The sequence below is a fragment of the Nelusetta ayraudi genome, unplaced genomic scaffold (assembly GCF_046127955.1).
Source record: "Nelusetta ayraudi isolate G7.1 ecotype Tasmania unplaced genomic scaffold, CSIRO-AGI_Nayr_v1 ptg000027l, whole genome shotgun sequence".
Lineage (NCBI taxonomy): Eukaryota > Metazoa > Chordata > Actinopteri > Tetraodontiformes > Monacanthidae > Nelusetta > Nelusetta ayraudi.
In genome coordinates, this window is record NW_027466077.1 from 2,366,484 (window position 1) to 2,392,500 (window position 26,017).

Consider the following 26,017-nt stretch of genomic DNA (forward strand, 5'->3'; position numbering starts at 1 on the left):
CAAATGAGCTTTCAGAGTTGCCATGGATATCATTAATGAATTTATCTGTCATTGTGCATCATAACAGGACAAATACAGGACTGACATAAAAGGACAGTTGACAAAATTGGTAAATTAATAAATGGTGTTTTTTATGTTTTAGGCAAATTGATAAGTAATGCATTATTAGTGTGTAGCTGAATGGCGTTGTTTAATCAAATAAGACATCAAAAGTATTTTTGATGTCATGTCACATTGACCCCCTCATTTCAACACAGAGGCAGTAGAGGCTGAGTATGAGCATAACGGCTATCATTAGAAAATGTGTAAAAATATAACATCATAGAGCTCACAACTGGAACACGGATTGTACACACAGCAACTTTGGACTTTGCATAGACAAGCACTCAAGTCTGAGTTTAACTGGCAGCATTTAGGTGTCCGTTGGGCAACTCCTCAGTTTCAATTGTTGGTCTTTGTCATTTTCAACCCTCATGACTCATGTCTTCCTATTTCAGCTCTTTGGAATCATCTCAAATGCTCACACCAGCACACGTCTGACTTTGCGCGTACCTCTGGTTGCGTTGATTTGCTTCATGGCTATGCGAAGGAAAGAAAAGAAATCCCTTATTTTTACACAAATATGACAGGGAAATGATGTTTCTACATGCCATATACAGTTAATGTTATCTCTTATTGACAATGTTCAGAACATATAACGTGCAAACCTTCAAAGTCCAGCATGTAGTTCTGCCCCGACACCTGAAACGACATTCTGCCGGTGGGGTTTTGCTGATAGGCCAACTCAATGTCCTGACTGTCCACTGAGCATTCAGTTGAGGTGCCCCTCTGTCCTCAGAGAAGATGGTTTCATTTCAGTTTTACATGCTTTGCTTTTTTTGGTTCAAATGTTTTGGCCAAACCTGTTTCACGATGGTCAACAGAACTGAGAACTCACCCTGTGTTTGAACTTGCACCACCTTCCAGTGTTGCACTCAAACTCCCACACTGCCCTGGTCCCCAACTGGAGAGCTGACGTGACTTGAGGTCTCCTGAGAAAAATAACTGAAATGTGCATCCTGACAAATATTTTTTGCATCACTTGAGATTTCATGTGCCAAGTTGGATCCCAATTCCATTTAAACTGCTCAAAAGACACCTGGTTTATTTATCATAAATCCCATTTGAGCAGTGCCTTCAAAATAAAATCTCAAAGGTCAAACTATTCAAAGTAATTGTAATTTATTCGTTTTTGCTGTGAAAAATAGAAAAAAAAACTTACAATGGATTTAAATGAAGAAGAGGTCGGCGGGCAACTCTCCTCTTTCTCTCCGCTTTCTTGCTGATCTGTTGCATTGCTAACAAACAAGAGAAAGCAGAATGTTTCCTGAGAGCGAAGTGAAGAGGCTTTTGTCATTGAATTTATCGTGACCGCTTCCTGTTATATTTGCGACGATACTTCACTTTTGAAATCAATCTCCAAGGTCTCGCCTTTCAAGTCAAAAGTGAAAGAGCTTTTTGGATTCTGGAGGAATGCCTGCTCAATGTCCTGGCTATTCACATGGCAGGGGTTTTGTGTTGATCCCTGTTAAAATAAATAATTCCCAAATTAATCTGGGTTACATCATATTTACTTACTATTATTAATACTGATCAATCCAAATGGATAGGAAAGGGGTTCCTTCTGTACCTGTTCTCCATACTTTATCCACTTACTGCTCAAGATGACATACCAGGCCCACTCTGTGTTTCCATCATCCAAACGCCTCACTTTGAGCGATTTTTTAATCACTCTCATTCTTTCAAAATCTATGCACACTGACCTGGAGAGGAGATTTAAAGACTTTCAGTCACCTGATTCCACCCTCTTCTCTGTTTTCTCTGTGAAAAGGCTGTAGCTGTATCTTTTCTATAGGTTACCCAATTGGCAAGTTGTATAATTTCATGCCCTTGTTTTCAGGCAGTGAATACTGCGCCTCTATGACATGGTCATTTTGAATGTCCATCCAGCTGTTTCCGTCGTACAGCTGCCACTGGTAGATTTGTCCATTGGTGAGCGTTGGGCCTGGATTAAAAATTATATTTTAGCTACATTGACATACTTAACATTGTACACTCAATGAGCGCAATTTCTTCATAAAAATTTCCCCCCTGTGTGTCACCTGGTGTTTGGCCCTCAGCTCTCGTTCTAGCCTCCCCAGTAATGTTGTGGCTCCTGGAACAATTAGACCCATTCCTGCAGTTTCCTCTCAAAGCATACTTGCAGATATGCAGGTAAAGGCACTTGCTGCCGTCCCGACAGCCACCGCTGTTGTAATACCTACAGGGCTGAGATATAACCTCAGTAAAGTTGTCATCCTCATCCTGTGACTCTGAGTCATCGCTGATGTCAGAGGCATCATACAGAGTGACTGGACCTGAAACACACAAATACACAGAAATTATTCCACAACGCCCATTTTATCACTTTTATCTGGATGTGATGGTGAAATGCGAGTGTGTGTGTCCCAAAAATAGGAGAGGTTATTTGTCATTTGGTGTATACATTTATACAATTTATGTTAAAATATGCTTAATTATGCTTATATTTAAATACTTTGAATATTTCTTAAATATTTGTCTCTGGTCAGCTTTCAGAAATGTTGTTCAATTTCTCATAACTTGAATTATTGCCGGGAAAAACTCGGAAATAGCGCCCCTAACTGTCGCGACGAAGCGTCTCTTTTGCGTGTGTATGCTTTATTTTTAATTTAAAAAATTTAAAAAACAACATTTTTGAGGACTGTCACACATTGCACCATCACTTTTGACTTACAACCTATGCATGTGACTGGATAAAATAACGTCTGAAATGTCAGTGGAGATTAAAAATTCGCCAACACAATGAAAACAAAATGAAACCGAAACGTTGTCGCTTTCAACCTTTCTAATACTATAAAAACGAGATTAGTCTGCGTTTAAAACAATTATTTATACTACTAGTAATTTTAACAACAGCAGCAGTAGCAGCAGCAGGGGCAGCAGTGATCACATTAACATCAACAACGACAGTCGTAGTGCAACGTAATCACAATTTGGTTTTGGTTTGATTTTTAGGAGCAAAGTTTTACGAATACTAAACATAGACGTCCTGTTTCCACATGATTCACAATAGGCTATAGAATGGCCCCCTGCCTTTCTCTCCAGAAAACAATCAAACAAACAAACGATCAATCAATCAATCAAACAAACAAGAACCCGACATTGCCACAAACAATACAGACTGGAATGGACTTACTGGCGGCTGTGGCCATGGTGCGGAACTGCTGTCAATTCCAACAAGCCACCAGATACTCATGCTCATGAGTCCACGCCCATGACGAACAGCTTCTTTCACTTTTAAAAATATAGTTTATTGAGATGATAGGATGATAGGATCAAGAGGCTTCATGCAAACCTCTTATATATAATCGTTAAAGCATTTTTGAGAGAGAAAGAGGGAGAGAGAGGGAAAGAGAGAAAGAGAGATTTTCTTGACGCATATTTTTGGAGTTCAGATAAATCACCCTAGGTGGCAATAGTGAGAAATTCGGCCACCGCGCCTACTTTCCTGACGCGCACCTAACGTAAAGCAATAGAAGAAGATAAGAGGTACTAGAAATGACGACATTGTCTGACGGCTTTACACGTCTAATTTCTTTCTTTCTTTCTTTCTTTCTTTCTTTCTTTCTAGAAAGCATTAATACGAAAAAAGTATTTTTTGACGGCTTTACGTAACGTTTTCTCAATGGTGTTCATCTGCAAAAGTAGGGGACCAAAAATGTCCTGTTTGAACGACGGTGCGTGCCAGAACACAGGGGTGAAAACAAGCTAAAAAGTTCTTATTCAAACACAAATGACGACCATCATTTTTTATTTAGCAGTTTTCAATTTTCTCTGAATTCTGTTGAATTTGCTCTGAGTGTGCCCGTCTTGAAGTATGAGTGAAACTAGTAAAATGGTGGGGGGAAAAAAACAACACAACTCACAGGTGCTACCACTGTCACCAGTTCACCTAATGATTCCTCAGGGGATGGGTTAAATGCGGAGGACACATTTCGCATCCTTCGGGATGTGACAATCACTGGGACTTTAACACCTGTGGGGAAGTTGCATAATTGGTATACAATTTAGCTTGTGTGGTACCATGCGTGCTCAAACGTGACATTATTTGTACTTTGTGCTGAAGGAAAAAGATGCTTTTGGACAAGGAACGGTGGAGTGTGGAGCAGGATAAAGTCAGGTTGCACGGAGCATCTGAAGAAGACACTGAGGGAAAGAGGACAAGGTAAGAGTTGGCGACAGGAAGTAGTGCTTCCTTCACTTACCAAAAACAAACAAACAAACAAAAAATTAACAACAACAACAACAAAAACACTTTGTTTTGACATCTCCGAGGCTTCATCTTGTTGTAAATACACTGTTTGTTTTTTTTTTTCGTGGAAAACGGTCCTTCAAGTTATTGGCATAAAAAAATAAAAATAAAATCAGCCACTACTGTTAGGAGAGGTCTTCATTTAAACTTTATTCACTTGTGGTTATTCCATACAGAGCACACAGTAGCAAACTATCAGCATTATTATTAACCCACGTCCACAACCCAGATCAAAGGCCCCGCCCATCCCAAATCAAAACATGTCTTGTTTACTCTATGCATTTCAATCTTTGGTTCAGGCTATTGTGCATGGTTAAAACATCACTGAAATGTTATATACCTAATAAGACAGTTCATGTAAAAAAAAAAAAAAGTTTTTTCCCATCTCCAGAATATATATTTTTTATATTACAGTACAGACTTTAAGAGATGATTGTGTTTCAATGCATTTTTTATTGCTTCAGATACTCAATTGACCTTTTAATCTCCAGCTTCAATAAGTTTATGTTAGTATACATTTCCACAAAGTGTTAGGTGTCTCATTAATATTATTAATATTCATTTTTTTTATTTGTACAAAAACAAACATTTAAACAGTTTTACTGTTTTTCTTTATAAATCTTGCCAGACACTGAATAGCAACAAACATGATTTTTGAGAATTTTGATGACGTTGTTTACTCTAGATCATGTTGTTGGAACAGTTTGTCCTCTGTGTGTGTGTGTGTGTGTGTGTGTGTGTGTGTGTGTGTGTGTGTGTGTGTGTGTGTGTGCGCGCGCGCATGCATGTATGCAAATAACTACGTGTCCATGTGTACACCGTGTTTGTGTGTGTGTGTACGTGCATTTTGATTGTATTGAGAGCAATTGTCTCACTGCAGGAACAGGAAGTGGGTGCTGCAAAGCAAGTGTATGTGCATGATCACCAGAATCTAACTACTGTTAGTAGTTAACTACAAGTTATTGGTTGTTATTTGAGAACCATCCGTTTGTCTTTTTACTGACCTGTAGTAAACATCAGCAGCATTTCTGAAGGTTTCTGGGATGTGATAAATAGCATCCATGTTGGTGTGTGTGTGTGTGTGTGTGTGTGTGTGTGTGTGTGTGTGTGTGTGTGTGTGTGTGTGTGTGTGTGTGTGTGTGTGTGTGTGTGTGTGTGTCTATGTACAAGGATGTATGCGTGTGGTTGTGTTTGATGGAGTCAGTGTGCAAGAACTGTGTGTGAGTGTGTTTTAAATAAGATCCCCGATGGGTATACGGGGCAGGCAGATGTAAGCCTGTGGGGTCCTGCTGAGGTTGATGGGGTTCCCGTCCAGACGGATGTCCTCCAACGCGTTCCTGATGTAGTTGAAGTCTTTCAAGTTGCAGAACGTGTCCTCGTGCATCATTTGAATGTTGTTGCGCTGCAATAGACGATAGAGACGTACGCGTTGTGAGCAACATTACGTCGCAACATTATCTGAAAAATAGTGGGCACTTTTTTGGAGCGCCGTTGCAAATGTAATTTCCAACGTTGGCCACCTGGTGGCAGTAATGCGATGTGATACAAGACGTACTTGTAGGTGTAGAGATCGGAGGCTGTCCGGTAGAGGCACAGGGATGTAATCAAGGCGGTTGTCCGTCAGGTACAGGTACAACAGGCTTGTCATATCCTGGTGACGTACAATTAAATTTTTTGTGAATGAATTACATTTATTGTGTGTTAATTCTGGTAAGACAGAAGAAATAAGACAGCAGTGATAGCAGTCTGCCGTGTGTGTCCTATTAATCATGCGTGTTGTACACACTTTGAAGGCCTCGTGGTGAATTCCCTTTGAGCCGATGTTGTTGAGGCTGGCATCAATCAGCGTCATGGTCGTTGGGAACCCAGGCAGCTGTGAGATGTGGTTCTCTCGTATCACCACCTCGGCCAGCTCGGGCAGGCCTATGAATGTTTGGTCTTCGATGGTCTCAATCTCGTTGGACGTGAGGTCAATTCTCTTGAGCTTGTCTGAAAGAAGACCGGAGCTTGATGTAAGTAAGTAAAATTAAAAACTCATAAAATCAATCTGGCTGCCTTGTAACTGTAACTACCCAGCTGGAAACGTACTCATGGAGGCAAAGTCGGACTTGTTGATCTTGGTGATCCTGTTGAAGCGGGCGTAGAAGTGAGTGGTGTCCTTGGGTAGAGGTGGCACGCTGTCCAGCTTCAGGTCATCACAGTACACTGAACCGCCGATGCACGTGCAGAGCAAGCAAGTGGGCATACCTACAACAAATAGTTGGGAAGGAGAAGAAAATAGGTGATGATGAATAAGGTAAATGTTGAGGGTATATAGTGCAAAAGTTGTGTCATGGGATAAAATTTGAAAATCTCCACCCTAAACTGCCCTGATCCAGAGCCAGTCAAAACAGTCAATTCCGGCCTTTCATGGTTTAAAGTTCCAGAGGGGAAATGATGAGAATCCATCTTTCCTCACGGAGTTTAACACCTTTGTTGTCCTTTACAAACCTGTCCTGTCAATCTCAGGCTCCTCAGGCTCCTCAGGTTTATGAGGCTCTTCAGGCTCCTCAGGCTTATGAGGCTCATCGGGTTCATCTGGTTCAATAGGCTCCTCAGGTTCCTCAGGCTCTGGCAATCCAGAGGTCCCTGAGCCTTCTACAGTGCCAGCACCCTCCTGAGGGGTTTCTGGCTTGGTTGGGAGCAGCCCCTCCTCTTGTTAGAGATACAAGTTAGGTGTTAAAGGGAACAGGTTAGTTCAGGGTGGAAGTGGAACAGAAAGTTCTGGCAATCAGTTTCCCGCTGTTTGCCGCAGTAATCACTTGCACAGTCTATTAGCACAATTAAATGGAAAAAGGGATTTTATACTTCAGGTTAGTAAGCAGTTGATATCTATTAAGCTAAGTTAGAAACAACATTTCTGATTGTCATTTGTCCTGGGACGGAGCAAGAAATGGTAAAGCTCATGGAAAATTAATTCTAAGGAATTGTCACAAGGACAAACTTTTTAAATTTTTTAATTCACAAGAATTCTGAACTAAACTGACTTTTTTTGTCCACTAGATGGTGCACTGTACTTAAAAATAGTCAAAGGTCAGCAAAGTAGAGCCTCTGCTCTTGCAAGATTGGCAGTTTAAAAATACAGGATTTGATAATAATTCTATACTATAAGGAGTCAAGTAATCCCTGCTCTTCTACAATGGCATGCTACAACACCTTGTCACCAAGTCAATTATTTGGCATAATTAATATGAAATTGATGATGATCTTGCAAAATTTGAATTTACAGTAAGGATGATAATTAAATTTGCACTTGGAGATGGTGGTCTATTCATTGTGCTGCAACTCAGAGGTTGTCACAGACACATCTGCTGTTACTTTTTTAACGGGCTTAATGGACTTATGTTAGCTTATGTTTTTCATACTGTTGGCATAGGCATGGTTCATATACTGACCTTTATCTGTGTCAGGGACCAGAACTATATCAGGGACCTCTGCATCTGGAGAACCAGATACACTTGTTGCTCCAGATTCAGCTAAGTCTACAGAGGCTTCATGATCCACAGAGGTTTCAACATCCCCAGAGGCCCCTGAGGTCTCCCCTGAAGCTCCTGAGATCTCCCCTGAAGCACCTGATGCTTCGCTGGGAATAGCTTCGGGAATGAGGGGTAGCTCCTCCTCTTGTTAGAGTCAAGGGTTTTGTTTAGGAGGTGTGGACAGGGGGGTGAGATAGACAGTTAATCAAATCGTTAAAAAGGAGGACAGAGGGATGGGAGAAGAATGATTATAACAAACACAAACACAGTGCAACTAGTAGATCTAGTGGGTCAACATTTAACACAGTTAAATGGAATTTAAGACAATAATAATTAAACATTAATAATGACAATCAGGTTAATGAATCGTCTTTCTCGTCAGTTTTGGGCTTTTTAAATACCAACCTCCAGAAATCAACGTTATGGCCAGGTCTCCGGACTCCCCAGACTCCCCAGAGGCCCCAGAGCTCACAGAGGTCCCTGAGCCCAAGAGATCTCCGGAGAACCCTGACCCAGTGTGGTCCCCAGATTCTCCAGAGAGTTCAACTTCAATGCCAATTTCTCCGGAGCCAAGGTCTCCGGAGGCTCCACTAGTTGTGGACCCTGCCATATCACCGGAGCCGGAGAGATCTCCAGATATCAAGAAATCTCCAGATATCAAGACATCCCCAGATGTCAAGAACTCCCCAGACCCATCAGAGCTGATCAACTCCTCAGAGGCTCCGGAGATCAGGATGATGTCACCAGAGCCTCCAGAGGCACTGGAGTCCACCAGTTCTCCCGAGACTCCGGACCCAGAAACCCCAGAAGCTCCAGAGGCCCCAGAGGCCCCAGAGGCCACAGAGCCGCCAAAATCCCCGGAGACATGAAGGATGTCAATGGGCGTCAGACGCAGCTCCACCTCTTGTTAAAGACAAGATTAGCTATTAATGAACAGACAGATGAAAGGGGTGTGGCACTCACAATGACAACATGGTGAGGCATAGTGAAGACAGTGAACACAGGCATTAAAAGCGACACATTTAACCATCAACAGCGAGTTAAATGGAAGACAAGCACAAAGAGAAGATGATCGTAGGTGGAAGTAACGGGATCATTTTTGGAAATATATTAGTGGCTCCAGATTTTAGATGTTCTAGCGATTCGGAGTACTGCTGCTTGTCAGCCATCTTTCCAACCTCTCAAACCTTTTCAAGTACTTTGTGGCTCTCGGTGCATGTGTGGATCTAATAGCGCTGCGTCCTTTTCCAGACCTTTTTGTGTGTCTGGGCCCATGAGAACCCCAGATCCTCCTGATCCCTGAGGGGTGAGCTGGGGTTTTAGTGGCTCCTCTTCCTCCTCCTCTTGCTCTTGTTCGTCCAGGGAAACCTCAGGTACAGGGTAGCTATAATCGGGTGGGGCCAGTGTTCCAATCTCTATCTGAGGGAAAGACGGCAGCAGTTAGCTAGAAAAATATATGGAACACTACGATAGCAAAGGCTTTGTCAAAGCAGTGGTCCTTTGAAAATGTGTGACAGAGATTGTATAGTGTCATGCTGCGACCACTCATTTACACATTTTGTTTTAAATCACTTTCCCTGCTATTCCAGACTCATCCACCCGAAGACCATTTATCAATTTTCATAAGCGGCATTTGTCTTGTCCTTTCAAACCCCTTATTCAACATGTTGTAAATGCTGTAAATACACAAAGTTCTGCTATGAGGAATCGTAAGTGGGGTCAAAGAACAAATGCTAATGAAGCTGCAGAGTAAGTCTGCGTTTCGTGCTATAATCAGTGACTTTCTGATGTCATGCTTCAACGAGATGGCAGGCGAGGAACATTTGAAGACTGAGGGTGAAGACAGCAATAGCCAATGAGATGCATGCTCCATTAACACTACGTTCCGGGCACAGCACCGCTGCTGCTCACTGCTCCCTCAGGGGATGGGTCAAATGCGGAGGACACATTTCACATTCTTGGAGATGTGACAATCATTGGGACTTTTTAACTGTAAAATAGATTATTTTGCATATACAAAACAATTTTTCAAAGGATATTAAATACACATTAGTTTGTAGCTGAAGGTAATTTTGTGAGCACAAAACGTGAAAACGAGTGATGGGTCATGGTATTGTCAACATCTCCTACGCACTTTACTCTACTATGTCAAGATAAGCTATATACAGTGTGATCAACCAGATTTTGTCTAGTAAACTACTCTCTAATTAAGTTGTGACAAAATTAAGGAGGTACATCCTAAAATTGAAATACTAATTTTGTTTTTTTCGTTGATTATATATATAAAAAAAACACTCTTTTATGGACTACAGTTATATCATCCTACACCTCAGGAAAGTATTAATCCATTTGCTGAAGTTCCATCTGTTTCCAGATGAGGGCAATGGATTCCCACACAGCAGCGCAGGCAACACCTGACACCCTCTCTCACGCCCATCAAGGCAGACTCAGCCCTTCAAGGGGGAATGGTCCTTGTGGAACCAAGACTCACATGGTAGCACTGAGAGAGTGTATTAGTCTTCTCTGCTCATCACAGTCACAGTTATCAAATGCCAAAAGGTGTCAAAAATCAACATTTCTTAGCCCAATCATTCATCAGACGCATAGACCAAAACTCGTGTCTCACCAAATATCAATCTGTGACATTAAAATGCACCAACGAAGGGATGCATAAAGCTGCAAGTCACATTTTTAAAGCCTCGCTTAACCACAGTAGGGGATACAACAAGGTAGACTATTGACGAGTCCTGCACAGTTAACTCGCTGCTGCTCTTTCCTCAACATTCCCCATCCCCAAAGCAAACATATGCACCCAGGGGGGAAAGAAGAGGCCAAAGGCTGGCAGCCGAAAATACTGGAGAAAGAGAGAGGGAGTGAGTGAGGGAGAGAGAGAGAGGTAGAGAGAGAAAGAGAAAACTGTGGAAACATCATGGGAAAACAGAATGCACAGGGAAAATGTAAGCAAACCGAGCAAACGCCAAATGCTATGCAAACTTTTGCCAACATGTATGATATATCAACAAGTGCATCTATTCAGTGAAGGTAAGCTGGGTATTTTTTCATTTCATTTTAGTCATTTGATAACTACATACTCTCAGATAGAGCAAAGGCACTGACTCCCACCAGCGTATCACACTTATGCCTTACAGCATCTTTTCAGTCTTAAATCAAGCGGTCAGGTAATAGTAGTAGTAGTAGTAGTAGTAGTAGTGGTAGATAGTAGGATTATGGAATTTGCCCACTTGTCATATTAACAATTTGTTTGTGTTGCCACAGTGATTTTCCAATGATTGACAAATCAACAGTGAGTCAGTCTCTGCACCCTGCTAAGAATTACATGAACAATCAACTGTCGAATTACAATACAATTGATGAAGCAAACAGTTGTACTTTGTGTAATTTGTGTTTTAATTGGGTATTTGAAAAAAAAAAATGTTTGCAGTTTTCACTTCAATGCTAAGTAATGTTAGATGGATTGGACAATGTCCAAACTATTTGTGATTTCTATTTTGCAGGTGGCAATTGTGCAGCGGTGTCAAAAATCCCCACCAGGACCTGGTTAAGCAACTGATTAAACTATGTGCAGAGACTCATTTGAATGCAGCAGACTGCAGACAATGTGCTTGGGTAACACATAAAAATGAGCCTCCACTCCTCTCCAAAGCTGCAAGCCCCGTAGAGAAAAGAAAAGAAATATCAACAGCTGGATGTGGAAAGTGACAAGTCAGCATTCCTGAGGCCTGGAGCTCATTGTCGCTTAATTTCTCCCCTGACATCTGATGTGTGCATGCATGCATGCATGTGCATGAATAAAATCCATTTAATCCTCATATGATCTTTTTTTTATATAATCAGCGCCCTATCTCTCTACAAAGCTGTGTTATCGCCAAAAAATATAATCGACACGCATCCTTGCCAAATGTCATTCTTTATTCTGCAATACCTGAAATCCAAGCTTAATGTTTACAGGAAGGACCTGGTTAATCTGTAAATATTGTGTTTCTACTCTTTGTGCCTCCACAGACTCCCACAAAACTATCCAATGTGTCATAGCCTGTCGGGGTTAAACACAGAGAATTATCAGGGCAATACAGTCTCCCTCAACCCAGCACTGAAATGCAAAACGCTCAGCTGCAAAGCTCTAGTAAGTAATAGTCTAAAATGTATGTTTTTCTGCAGGATTATGCCACAGTAGATGACAAAAAAACTTCATAGCTGAATGTTATCTTGAGTGTCCTGCTCAGTCCTGCATTATTGCTGGGCTACTTTCTGGTGACAGCCAACAGTGGTGTGAGAGCAAGCCACATCAGGTTCAACTTAGGCCTCCGGCTCAAAAGATGCCTGTTGAAAAGCCGCCACCGTGCACTGCGTTCCACGTGCCATCCTGACATTGCCTTCCTTGTTGCGAAGGCCTATAAATGGGAACATGAAATTTTGCTAAAGCTGGCCGTGCCAGCGCGCCCTGCAGGCTTGCCACATCGTGCACAGCTTGAGCTGATTTAAAAGATCTTGGCAAACACAGCATCCAGTTTGTAACCCTTTCTCTACTCTCTTGCTTGCTTGCCGCTTATATTTTCTTAAGGTCTCGTGTGGAGGTGAATTTGGTTCAAGTGAGCAAAAAACCAAAAACAACAGTCTTGTCTTGCAGTCTTTGAATGTGGCACAATATGTTATGAAATGTAACGTAATGACAGAAAAGTTATGGACAGCCTGTTGAACACTGTGAAAAAATTATTAATGCAGACTGTGCAGACTTCATCTGTTTTTTTATGCAATTCTGCAGTGTGTTGGACTTCTGTGTGACTTAAAGCAGTTTCGTCAAACAAAAAAAAGAAATGCTTTTGCAGCAAAACAAAAATATCCACGAGCAAGTCAGGAATATTGTCAGATTCCACACTTAATCCATCAAGATACTAAAAGCTTTCAGATTTGGCACATTCTGGTTTGTGTATCCTAGACAGCTGGTCAATGTATGAAAGTCAACTATTTGGGCCACAATGAAGAGCTTCTGTTGTTTCCAAATGGCCTCAGTTGGTGGCAGCAAGATGTCCATGAACCGTGTGACCTCGGCTCAGGACCAGCACCAAAACTTCACTTCATGTCACTGTGTCTCTAAAGGAAGCCAAAGGACAAAACTGTGTGTGGTTCTCGAAACCGTTCATCTTTAATTAATCATTTCCAGTTCTGCCAATGAGTGGCATAAACAGTCTAACAGTTTAAGGGTCCACTTTGGAGACCCTCTGAAGAAGATTCTTTATTAAGTAGGACGTCCTGCCACACCTTGTTTAACATGGCTGGAGAGACCTCAGGAGTTAAACTGGAATTAAACATTGTAGTTAAATCAGTATGAGTAGGTGGAGGTCATCTGACCAGCCCGTTTGCTTCTTACCTGAGGATCATCAATTGTCAGGCTGTCGTCGTAGTCATAGAGATCATGGTTCTCCAAATTGAAATTGTCTAGATCCACGTCATAGCTGGTGCTGTCATATGTATCCAAGTCCACTTGCCGGGAAAATCTGGGGCTGGCCACCACCACTTTGAGGGCGAGGAGTCCCAGAACGAGTCGCACAAGCATCCTCATAGTCCACCTTAATAGGCAAAGACATTCAAAGACAGAGGGGAAGTTGGCCTCCACACCACAAGCATGGATGCAGTAAAAGTAGATTTTTTTTTTTCTTGGGAGACTTGTAGAACAAGTCCTGAGTCCTAAGTAAATGTACACAATTAAAGCATGTGTTTATGTTGGTGATATAACTATTGCACAGACCATGTTGCTGCCTCTGGGTCACAGCATTGAGGTCAAGGGACTCGTTAGAGGTGCAGACAGCTTCCAACCTCAGGAGCAGCCATCCCGACTCACAACAAGCAACTGGGTTAATCTGATAGGGTGCTACTCTGAATTGTCATGTTTTTTTTAGCATCCACAAGCAAATGCCACAGGGCAAAAAAACACCAGGGCAGAAAAATCTTGGCATCAAATTGGAAATTAAGGTACAGAAAAGACCTGAAATCAGTGTGTGTGTGATTTCCACCAAGTGTTGTGTACAGGTGTACTCTGCGCAGCCCTGACCTATTTACCCTGGAGCCCAGATCTGCGAGCTTAAAGGGGTCAGCTAAGTTCATAAATTTGAAACCCTGATGGGCGGCGCTAACGAGATAAACATATGCTAATTATGGTTTAATTAGGTAGCTGGACTGACAGAACACTTTGGGATCAATCTGCTGTCACTTCAGAATGACTTAGCACAGCAATCGTAACGTGAGTCACTTATTAGAGATGGAAAGAAAATGGAAAAAATGGCAGAGGAGTTTGAAGTGAGTCCTCCAGGCCGGGGCAGCGAAGTGGAGAGCCAGGGAGCGTAAGAGAAGACAGGGGGAGAGTGGACAAGATGTTGGCCCTCAGGGTTAGATGGAGTGAGTGAGGAAGGGTGAGGGAGAGGGACGGGTTTCCAAGTTACCTCGACCCCTCACCCTTTACAGAGGGCCTTTATGAGGCCCGCTCGCTGCCTGTCTCAACACTCAAACTCCAAATTCCTTCGAGGTTTGTGGACAGGATGGCAGTGAGTTACGGCTGCAAGGAAAAGCTTCATTCAGCAAGTGTGGGAGCTTGCTCACACACACACGCGCGCGCGCGCACACACCCACACACACACTCATGCACGTTCTCCACTCACAGATACGTTCTATCTCAACACACCTATCTTTCAGAGAGAGAGAGTATGAAAAAGCTTGGCGGCTATTTTTAGTTCTCTTGGGTTGAGGACAGACATCCTGAAAAATGCACCTACTGTATTTTATTGAACTCATAAATCTCTCATAAATCAATATTTATTGATTTAAATAAACAGGCTCTTCATGCAAACAAATCAGGTCATTTTTAAATTGAAATGTCCGCCATGACCTGAGTGCCTAAATATAAGGGTGACTTTCACATTTACAAATTGATTTTTTTGAAGTCAAACATGCTGACACTGAGAGAGGGACTTTGTGAAAAACAGAGGTGTGCTTTTATACAGACCATCACAGTGTGCAGTGTGTAAACTGTAGACTCTAGACTGCCTCCGTGTTATGCTTGGCTCCCTGTTGGGCATTCCTGATAGCCAGTGATCCTACTGTTTTCTATCAAAATCCAAAACCAAACCTGACAGATGTCCCTTTACACACTGTTTGCAGAGGTAACTGGATGTTGGCTTCCCAAGCAAGGGGGTCAAAATACTTTAAGTAAAATAATAGGATTTTGTTTTCGAGAGAAAACTAAAAAAAAAAAATGCTGAGCATGTTCACCCGTCTAGACATTTTTCAAGAATGGAAATTGTTAGACGTAGTTTTGAGTATCTAAGCTGAGTGGCCGAACTAAACTGATTTGATGAAAGAACCAAAACCACAATGTTGATCACTGTCACCAAAATGAACTCGTGCAAAAAGCACCTGTCAAAAAAAGCACCTGCAAACTTATCACAAAGCACTAAGAATAAAAACCCAAACAAACACAAACATGTCCTTGTTTCAGTCCCTTGCAAAGCTCCCAAAAAAAATCCCTCAGTGAAAAACACAAAGCAGCTGAGCCGCTGGCTAATTAGCCAAAGTGGCCCCAGTGCTCAAGTCCAAATTGCGGTGTTTTTGGAAGGGGGCAAGTGGGACAACTCTCTTGCCTAGCACTCCGTGCACCAGAGAAGCAATGATAGAAGCTTGATAGATAGCACCAAGAAGGCTTACCTCTGTCTCTTGCTTTCCCGAATGGTCCCTTCAGCCGTGATGGAGATGCTGAGGGCTCCGGGACTCGGCCAATGGTGAGAGGTCGCACAGGGTGCCTTGAAGAGGGAGGGTGTGTGTGTGTGTGTGTGTGTGTGTGTGTGTGCGCGCGTTTGTGTGTCTGTAGGGGAGAATGTGACAAGTGTGTAAGTATGTGTGTGTGTGTGTGTGTGAGTGAGTGTGAGTGTGTATGTGTGGGTCTGTGCGCTCTGGCAGACCTGAGTGCCCTGCCGCTTATGTGTGAAGGTAGGCACTGAGACTGATTGGACCAGAGCAGATTGCTTTTGGTCACTCACCGTGTACCCACCCCACATTGCGCGCACACACACACACACACACTTACACACACACACACAGGGAGACTGACAGACACCAAGCGCAAAGGGAGAGAAAGAGGAAAGACCCCCAATGGCAAAATAGCCTTTTATCCCCTACAAATGTTTCCTGTTATTTTTCTAGGAGTGTGGCTCAATTAGACTGAAATATTTATCTGCCTTTACCCCTGAGGTGAAACTCTGGCATGTGTTGCTTTCATATATGGTGGGGATCCACGGCGCCTTGTGCACAATGGGACCTCTGTGAAGAGCCCATGTTAGCATGGTGCTGAGAGGAAGTCCCAGCTTGGAAGAAGGCCCCTGCCCGTCCTACCCCCCTTTTTTAGGTCGGGGCTAATTTCTCTTTCGTCAAACGTTTTGCCTCCACTTCAGATCCCAGTCCAGTCATGGGATATCTTATTAGTCAAACCTGACTGAGGATGGGCCTATTTGGGTACCAGGATGTCCTGTGTGTCGGCACACAGATTTCATTGTTAAAGAGATGCTTCACCTCTCAAAGACTCATTGGGTATTTATATCTTTGAAAAAAAAAAAAAAAGACCTGCGAGTCAGCTTCATAATGACCTTTTTGTCTTGACCTGCCTCTCGTTCCTCGTTCTTCCACTCTCAAATGCTCTTTACAAATATGTGACATGCAGGTGGAAAAAAGATCAGAACACACTTCCACCTGTTACAGCTTAGACTCACATTCATTCAAACCTCGTACATTTTAACCTGGAAAAAACAGTTGGCTCTACTGTATATAGCCTTGTACAATACATGTGTGCCAGTGGCATGAGGGTCTTGTCTTGCTGCATCTTTTTGTCTTTTGACCCATATCATTGCAGCCCTGTGAGATATTGAAATGGAGTTATGATTATTGGTTTCTCTTGAGCTGTGATGGTATTAAAGTGTAATAGTTACTCAGGGTTGTAATCTCAACAGGTTATTTTTCTTCTATGAATTCTCTCTCTATATTTAATGTATGTTTTGCTCTTGTTCAATGTAGGGGCCTAAAAAAAAAAAATCAAAATCAGTACAAATGACTTATTGTACTTAGTGTGTGTGTATATATGTATATATATATGTATGTATATATATATATATATATATATAAATATATATATATATGTATATATATATGTATATATACATATATGTATATATATATGTATATATACATATATGTATATGTATATATATATATATGTATATATATATATATATGTATATATATGTATATATATATATATATATATATATATATATATATATGCATATATATATATATAATGTGTGTGTGTATATATGTATATATATATATGTGTATATATGTGCGGGTGTATAAATTATATATGTGTGTATTTATATATTATATTATGTATTAATAAAGAAGATCTGCAACACACTGCAGCACACATACAAGTTTTATTGAAGCTGAAGACATTTGCACAGGTTGTAAGACAATGACCAGAAATTTAAAAAAATGTTGCCATTAAAAACAAAAAAACAAAACAAAAACACATTTATTTTAAATACAAAATGAAGACATATTGGCCATGAATATTTACAGGGTTATTAGCAACCTAATATCCCTACCATCCCTATTAAATAAAAAAAAATAAGTTATCTACAGTAAATAATTGTTAAATTGTTAAAAAAAAAAATAAAAATAAAAAGCAAAGTTAATGAACCCACAAGGAACACAGAACCAATGGTTTTGCTTTCCATCCAAACTGGCTAAACAAAACAGTATCTGGCCATGATGGGAAAAAAAGAGAAAAAAAACTAAGGATATACATTCAGAAGATCTAACAGAACCACTTTCCCTTTTCAGAATTTCCATGCTTAATTCCAAACACTTACACATAAACTTCTTCATTGTAGATCGTGCATATATTTTCAAGAGAGTAAGGCACAACTAGGTCAACAAAAAACTTTCGAAAGCTTCTCATAACTCAGTTCCTCGTCAAATGTTGTTTTTATTTATTTATTTATTTTTGATTAAAAGTCCGCTGAAATCTTTTTGGAACTGTGAGAAACTTCTTATAATTAGTGAAATGTAAAATTAATTTCTCAAATTAGAATGCAATGTTTTGCAACATGCAAACAGTCCATCCTTTCCCATTTTGTTGCTCTTATTCACTATTTCTTTTGGGAGGGTGACATCCACATTGCAGTGGTTGAACCTCATTAATGTCACCTTGTGCTTTTTCAGATGACAATTGATCTGAGGAGACGGAAACACAGAATGACGTTGTTTGGAATTGGTGGTTTAATCTCATTGCCATCCAGTCTGAGGTAGCGCAGACGAGGGACACTCTCACTGACGGCGTCATCCACAGTGTTGATTGCGACGGGACAAACGTTTGTACCATCCACACCTGTGAGTAACAGAAGGACATTGAACTTATTAAAGTTGAAGTTCTAATTCTGCTTAGAAAGGTTCACAAAAACATCTGTATTATACATTTCCAGATAAGGCAAATATAAAACATAAAATATACAACATACATTGGGTACTTTTGCTAAAAATACTTACTTTTGATATTGTTGTGGTCAAGGTGAAGGTGTTCCAGACCTGAGGGAATGACTGGGACCTCAGTCAGCTGGTTATGTGAGAGCTGTAGGTCCAAAATGCTGGATACATTGAAGACATTTTTTGGAACACCGCCGCTGCCCAGCTTGTTGTGGTTAAGCCTCAGAAATGCCACTTTGGGCAAGTCTTTAAAATATCCAGCCGGAATCTTCTCAATGTTGTTGCCATCCAGGAAAAGCTGGGTGGTAGTTGGTGGTAAACCGAGGGGCATGGTAGTTAGCTGGTTCTTGGCCAGATTGATTTGCACCAGATTGTTCAGACCCTTTAGGCTTACTTCAGTTACCGCATCATCCATCAGCTTGTTCCCCTGGAGGTCCAAGAGGTTAAGCTTGTTCAGCCCATTAAAGACACCTGAAGGGATCTTGGAAATACGATTGCGAGAGAGACGTAGGTGCTCGAGACTTGCCGGCAGCTTCGTTGGCACAGAAGACAGGAGGTTGTCATCCATATAGAGGTGTGCCAGTTGAGACATAGAGCTGAGGACGCCATCTTCCACTCCCTCGTTTGTGATTTTGTTCCGGTTCAGGTTCAACCAACGCAGTGATGTAGCGTTTCGCAAGGAATCAGCTGTAATCCCTTCAATCAGATTGTTTTGCAGGTAGAGATACCAGGTGTGTGGAGGAATGTTGGGGATACTTTTCAGGCCTTTACTGTCACAGTAGACGGCACGAGGGAAGTTAGGTGGGCAGCGACACTCCTTTGGGCAACCTTGGAGCTGGGCCATATATTCTTCATAAGGCATGTCCTGGCCAATAGCTGAACCAACCAGGAGCAAGGTGCAGAGTAGACTCAGGAGATGGGCCATTTCACCACACAAGGCTATAATAACACAAGAGACAAAACAGTAAAAATGGTCAGCTGTGTAATGTACTGTAAAGCACTATATAAACTTCAGGAAAACGATCACAAGTTTAAAATCAAACATTTGTAGTTGAAACACACAATGAAGTATAGTAGAAATTAATGTCAAAAAATACTGTTTTGAAAATGTATCTCAATTTACCACCTGTCTTCCTGTTTGTCCTGCTCACTAATGTGATTATTGTTAAATTCTACCACCAGCTGTCAACAGAGTAAGCTATTCCACGGAGGTCACTTTGAGTGACTTCCGTGACATCGACAGGATGCAGAGTCAGGTCAACTCAAATTGCATTAAGACAAACCTAAAGCTAAGTTTGGAGGATTTTGCGTGTTGCTGTTAGGATGAAGAAGAAGCTTTTGATGATGTTTAGACTTGTCTGGTCTTGATTTGATTGATTTGATATGCAGCTCAATAGGAAGAATATTGTGTGAAAAAGGAGTGTTGCCATGGATCTAACTACTCAGAGAAGTAAAGGAACAAAAGACAGCGGAGGTGATGATTGCAATTCACTCACTGGCGAACACAAATCCTAGCAAAAGTTGTTGCTGCAAAGCATGTTCCATTCCATTCCATAAATCTTGCTTTTAAGTTTTCAAATCCTAGCAAAAGTTGTTGCTGCAAAGCATGTTCCATTCCATTCCATAAATCTTGCTTTTAAGTTTTTTACTGTGGTCCTATTTCAAGGTATGTGGCTACCAATTTGGTAAATTGGAACTGATGAGAGGACCACATTTCCCACAAATCCTCATTTGTCACACCTCTAGCACAGCAGCAAACCAGTCATGCAAAACGATGTCACTTAATTTAGCCAATTATGGAAAATTACTTGCTAATTATTACATTGCAAATAATGACAAAACTGATTTTTCAATGACAAAATAAGCCTTTGAAATACCATGTGTCCAAAAATTAAAAATATTAGAGCCGAAAGAATCCAACAAGATTTCCAGTCTGCTTGACCCTCTATCCACCCAAGGCGCAACTGGATCCCTATAAGCTGCCATCTGGTGCTTGTCTAAACTCCTGATGCTCTCCACATTGAGCTGGAACGTATTTCAGCCAAGGCTATGCTTTTCCATGAAGTGGTTGCAGTTCAAAGACAGAGACGGCACACCTGGTTTAAAAGACGTACGCCAGCTCCACTGTGCAGAAAAAAAGAAAATGCTCCAAGCTTTCTTCTTCTTCACGAAGGGGAAACCCATGTGGCAACACAAGCATCAAACAAACTACCAACACTGTCTTGAATCATGGCTCTAAAACCCAAGCTTACCTTGAACTTTTCGGTGTCAGCAAAGAACGTTATCCGCTCCAGTTCCAAATGACAGTGTCACACCTCTCACTACCTCGTATTTGTACCGTGAGCTCTTCATTCACCGTGTGCCAGCTTGCGCCTTGTGATGACACCAAAGCTCCTCCCGGCCAATGAGATTCCTCTGAGATCAAAGGTCAGAGGTGGTTTATGGTGCGCTAAGCCTTCCCAATACTTGAGACGTGGCCCAGTTAGGAGAGGGCTAATGCGAGCCCATACCTGTTTTTTGTTTGCCAATGTCCACATGATGTGCAAACCCTTTCATCCCTCAGCATGGCACAGCTGATCTGTACGCACAAATCCCTCAAAGTCCCTTGCTGACCCCAGTGCTAATTTTGTGCCGCGATCAGGATTAATTAATCTCTTTATGCGATTAATAAAGTCTTACAATGCCTCGAGTCAACATGGACAGAATAGAAAACATAATGTGCACAAACACAGCTGAGTCTAGTTGCATTCGACAACTCACTGAAGCTGTAAGAGGTCATCTGGTGAAATGTTAGATTTTCACCTGCATTATTAGGAAGGCATTCACTCTGTTCATATTCTACGACAGTGCGTTCTGATGCAAAAGGACCAATTACAAGACACCAACACAGATGTAAAGGTGATAGAGAGAGGTCTGGCTTAATCTACAGGGATTTTCCCTTCAGTTTGCCAGACATGGTGTTTATGTCCCAGCTAGCTACCGTCAGACGACCTTTTGAAATGCCCACATGAGATTGCTCTAATTTGCAGCAATGACGGAAGAGACTCCAATGCAGTGGGATAATCTCAGCGGCGGCGTGTGAGGATAGTGGCAACATGGATCCCAGATCAACCGCCTAATCCCATTAGAGCTCCTCTCATGTGTGTGAAGCTGCTGTGGTCAACAGTGATCATTCCTCTCTTCGTGAACAGCAAATCCCCTGCAATCAATTATATGTCCACGCACTGTTCAAGGCACATTTATAGAGTTGCATGTCTAACACGAGGTTGCTTAGTTGCTGAATGGACACATTTGCTGTGAAGACTCTGTGTTCCAACAAACTTGACTTGTCAGGTGATTTCTACTGATGTCGACTTGCTCCATTCACATACCATCCTTTAGACCTTCTGTCTACATAAAACCAATTATCGTTTATGAATACTATGTCTGGTCTTCAAAAGTAAAGTAACATTTTGTCCTGTCATATTCTTTCACTCGGTCTTTCTGTCTCATTGGCCAAAAAACCCAGAACCTTTCAAGTATAGAATCAAGCAGAAACCATCTGAAAATGATTCTGTTTGGTAGCACATGAAACCTTTCATTCAGATCGGTTTTCAGTGGTGTGTTTCATCAACTCTGCATGCCAGTGAGAGATTTAAAGAGGACTTGGATCATGAAAGACTTGGGGGCAAATTGATTAACTGGTGACAAGTAATATTTAAATCGTATATGAAACAAAAGACAGAAGGATCCAGAAGGTTTGTATGTTTCAGCTGCAAACAAGGGTCCTCAGGGTTGCCGGATAAAAATGTGCTGTATACTGTGAAAACTAAATTAACTAAATTTTTCATTAGGAAATGTTATTGGGTGTATCATTTATGCAGCATTGGTGAGACAGAATACTGCATGCCTCAGCAAAACAGAAGACAGACAAAAAGTGAAAACTATTTTCTAGAATCTGGTTTGAAGGTTTTCAAAAGGAATAAGGAGAAACATATGGAGGGAACCGTGACAATGCTCATTTCCTGCCAGGGTGTTTGTGTTTCAGCCAGTTATGATAATTGCACAACTGAGTGCATATTTATGTACGTTTCACGAGCATAGCACCAGCTTTAAAAAAATGTGCTTTTTAAAATTTTTTTTACAAACTTGCAAAGTAATTATTATGTGGTCAAACAAAATGTGGCTTTCCAGCAAAAAAAGCGCAATTCCCAAAACAAGGCAGCTGTTGTTTTCTGTTGCTCAGATATTTTCAGGTTTAAGTCATGTTGGAGAGTAAGAGTAAACAAACTGATGAGAACAGAGCCCAGCCATCAGTCTCTGAAGTTTGTTGCCGGGAAAAAAAGGGCATGTAATCACTGAGATTTATATGTCGAGCACAGGCAGATTTTTGTCTGGTTGCCAGACATTCTATCTAAACATTCTGAGTCAGAGGCTGACCAGTTGCACCACATTAAATGTAAAGATAAGGTCAGTCATACACAGTCTAAAGGGCACTGCACAATTTACTGCCAATGCCCTAATCAATCATCCTCCCTTCAATGTTCATATTTCATAAATCGTAGCATCTTTACCTGCTTTTCCACCTGATGAAGCAACGCCTTGTTCCTCTTTATCTGCAGCGACCAGCTGATCCACAGTGCCAGGGGTTTGGAAGTGGTCTCAGCCCAGCCAGCCTCCTCTAGTAGTGGGGTTGATTTCCCCTTTGGGCTGCACCTTGGACCTTCACTGGGTAAGCTGGGGAACCGGGAGGAATGAGCATGTGTGTTGTTGTTGGTGGGAGGACGTTGCAGTGTTACTTGGGGATGTCCTTTCTTTTTTTCTTTTAATTCTTTTTTTTGCCAGCCCAGCCCCCCCCCCCCCCCCCACCCACCCCTCCATCATCCCTGCATGACTATTTGGTTTTTGTAGGCATTGAGGTCATCAGTGTTGAGTTTTTAAGTGTTCTTAAGTGCTGTCACTCCACCCACATGACCCATTTGTTCCACAATGGAGGATGTACTCTTCACCCATTACTCTGGGGGTTGGGTGCGTGACTGGTTTATAGCCTATTTCAAGTCAAAAGGCTTTGAGGCATGTTTATTAGGTTGTCAGGTGATTTTAGAAAGAAGGTTAAATGGGTCTGCAGTTGGCCATTCACACCTAAAGATTTACAGAAAATTTCCTCTGCATTTTTGCAGTTTTTCCTCATCACACCTACCAGTTAGTGCTCACTAAGTATGACTGCAGATTTCTAAAACATTTTTTTTCTACACATCGGAATTTCAAGAGGCACACTGTTGTGGTAGCACTTGAGCTCCTGACCACAATTGTCAGCAAAAGTCAACCACATCTTTGGGAGTTAAACAATGTTAGGAAAAGGAAAATTTTGGTTCCAGTAAAGTTGGCAGGGTGGACTAAGAGTTACTGGCCTAGTTTGTTGGGATTAGTGCTTGGTGAGATTTAGTGAAATACCTTTTGTTTGAGTGCAAACAGAAAATGAAATTTGCAACATGCATGCAAAAAAATTAAGATTTAAGGCCAAATTCCCTGTTTGTAATGGTTATCTGTATCGTCTTGTTGCACTGGAAGGATATCTCTTGATGTTGCATGTCACCATGTCTTCGAGCACGGGTGGGCAAACTTTTTCACTGGTGGGCCACAATGGGTTCTAAAATTTGACCGAGCAGCCAGAACAGGAGCAGATGGTTTGGTGACGCACCTCATAAGAGGAAAAAATATATCATGGGATATGTAGAAAATGGGCTTTAATGTCAATTGAACAAAAGCAGTTGCAACAAAATATCTGTATTTGAAACCCCTCAAACTTACTAATAATATAAGTTCTTCAACTTAGGCTGACAGGATTAAAACTTAATTGGCCGTATATTGCCCCCGGGCTGAAGTTTGCCCATGCCTGCCTTAGAGTCTCTAAATGCACAATTGCAATCTTTAAATCATTCTTTGACATGGAACTTACACTCATCCACAGGTCCTCGCCCTACGTCTGATCTCTCAGCTCTGCGTGTCAGGCCACAGATGGCACATATGGAGACCATGGGTCAGACTTTATGAGACAAGGGTGAGGAAAGAAGAAATATACAAGAGCTCAAGATAAAAGAACTAGGGCACTATCTCACAAATGGCTAGAAAAGAACCAAATGCTTTAAATTGAGGAGAAAAATGTAAGTTGGAAGATGAAAGTGAGAAGACCAGTTAAAAATAATGAAATGAGACGATGAAGAGAACAGCTGGAGATGGTCAGGACTAATGGAGGATAGTCGGAGCTTGGCAGCGAGCCTGCAACAGCTGATTATACTTTCACTTATCAAGGCATGCGGGAGGATGTGTGGCTAAAGTTTGTATAAAGGGCTTATTGTCCAGACAGGCAGCAGGAGCTCTGGTCAGGATTTAAGGAGGGAGGACGGGGAGGAAATTGGCTTACATGTAAAATCGGTAAGAATTACCATATAAACGTAAACAAGATGTGAGAAAAAGCTGTCAAAGCAAATGTGAAACGTGTTGTTGCGGCAGGACATTTCGTCCCAATGGGGTGCTGTGGACATTTACATTACCTGCCATGGACCCCCGACTAACTGACTGTCATTTAAATAAGTTCCTCAAGCTCAGGGGTGTTCCCAAGATTTGCAGCTGCATTTTATCACAAGCACCAGCATGAAGCAAGTCGGACATGTGGGAACAATTCACATAGCTATAAATGCCACGTATCTAATAAACCAACCTACTGTCTACGCACTGTGTCTGCCCCAGTCTGAGACTCCTGACTGATAGCCATGCAGGAAACCAGTGCTTCCAGCTCATGTTGTGGAGCAGACAGGATTAGTGGTTTTGTTGCAGTTGGTGTGAAACTCTTCCAGCCATTGATACAGGCAAAAAAAGTCTATCCATATTTCAAGTTAGAAAGACTTTGTTTTTTGAGTTTATGGACATGCATTAATGTAGACAAGGTAATTATAGACTTGTAATGCTTTTTTCCTGATGGCTCATGCACAATTTGGTCACAGATTTTCGTGACTGTTAAACAAATGACTCAGACCTACTCTTTGGGACATAGAAACTATGTCTCATTAACATCTAAATTAGGAAAGAGAACTCATGTCAATAAAGTTGCTAACTTTATGAAAGACCCAGGAACTGAAAGGAATGTGCAGATTCTGTTGGTTTATTCCACTCTCATACATCTTAAAAGATTCACTCCTCAGACTCCTCACCAACTGGCCAAAATGCTAACCACAAATCACAACAAATGGGCTTTTTTTTTTTTTTTTTTGAGGTGAACCAGTCTAATACTGATAAAAAAACTTAAAAGTAAATAAAAAAATCCTTAGAAATTCTTTGGCAGTGGTTTCAAGAAAGAATTGTTTTATCACTTGACCACAATCTTAGCTTTGGGAACATGAAGTATCCGATGACTGGCCAAGCATGCAGACAAAAGAGAGGACAAAGCCATTTTACTAAACTTTAACTGCTTGTCTTGGAGTAGAGGAGTGAGATTCTGGACTACAAAAATATAAAGTTCTTGGGATAATCATGGGATGTGTAGGTTTTGTCAGGGGGTAGGCTTAAAGTTTTTGTATCTTAAGCTAATATCTTGAAGCTGTAGTAT

At 41.4% G+C, this 26,017-nt stretch overlaps 3 protein-coding genes and 2 long non-coding RNA genes across 6 annotated transcripts in view; 2 read left to right on the forward strand and 3 right to left on the reverse strand.

Annotated features, from left to right (window-relative positions):
- Positions 1–27: 27 nt before the first annotated feature.
- LOC142890837 (uncharacterized) lies at positions 28–3,454 on the reverse strand. Its single transcript, XM_076030121.1, has 9 exons — positions 3,257–3,454; positions 2,142–2,396; positions 1,900–2,044; positions 1,670–1,802; positions 1,444–1,564; positions 1,262–1,337; positions 938–1,031; positions 708–828; positions 28–579 (listed from the first exon to the last, which is right to left on the reverse strand). The coding sequence occupies exons 1-9, from the start codon at positions 3,270–3,272 to the stop codon at positions 521–523; spliced, it is 1,020 nt and encodes a 339-aa protein (XP_075886236.1). The 5' UTR covers positions 3,273–3,454; the 3' UTR covers positions 28–520.
- Positions 3,455–3,658: 204 nt separating this feature from the next.
- On the forward strand, positions 3,659–12,519 carry LOC142890816 (uncharacterized). Its single transcript, XR_012927128.1, has 3 exons — positions 3,659–3,797; positions 4,187–4,285; positions 11,403–12,519. It is a non-coding gene; the product is annotated as an uncharacterized LOC142890816 (long non-coding RNA).
- Positions 5,425–15,855, reverse strand: epyc (epiphycan). The gene is made up of 10 exons (XM_076030090.1): positions 15,604–15,855; positions 13,277–13,475; positions 9,141–9,306; positions 8,293–8,790; positions 7,807–8,031; positions 6,863–7,066; positions 6,461–6,619; positions 6,159–6,361; positions 5,928–6,023; positions 5,425–5,774 (listed from the first exon to the last, which is right to left on the reverse strand). Exons 2-10 carry the CDS (start codon positions 13,466–13,468, stop codon positions 5,604–5,606), a joined length of 1,914 nt encoding a protein of 637 aa, XP_075886205.1. The 5' UTR covers positions 13,469–13,475; positions 15,604–15,855; the 3' UTR covers positions 5,425–5,603.
- A 1,758-nt stretch (positions 15,856–17,613) lies between these two features.
- Positions 17,614–23,276, reverse strand: kera (keratocan). 2 transcript variants are annotated; one of them, XM_076030119.1, is made up of 3 exons: positions 22,986–23,276; positions 18,496–19,371; positions 17,614–18,337 (listed from the first exon to the last, which is right to left on the reverse strand). In XM_076030119.1, exons 2-3 carry the CDS (start codon positions 19,355–19,357, stop codon positions 18,168–18,170), a joined length of 1,032 nt encoding a protein of 343 aa, XP_075886234.1. In that variant the 5' UTR covers positions 19,358–19,371; positions 22,986–23,276; the 3' UTR covers positions 17,614–18,167. The 2 variants fall into 2 exon arrangements, with proteins under 2 accessions (XP_075886234.1, XP_075886232.1); XM_076030117.1 differs by lacking the exon at positions 22,986–23,276 and adding an exon at positions 20,685–20,798.
- Positions 23,031–26,017, forward strand: part of LOC142890843 (uncharacterized) — a 40,186-nt gene continuing 37,199 nt past the window's right edge. The window contains exon 1 of the long non-coding RNA XR_012927136.1: positions 23,031–23,143. This is a non-coding gene — a long non-coding RNA (uncharacterized LOC142890843). The remainder of the gene's footprint in view (positions 23,144–26,017) is intronic.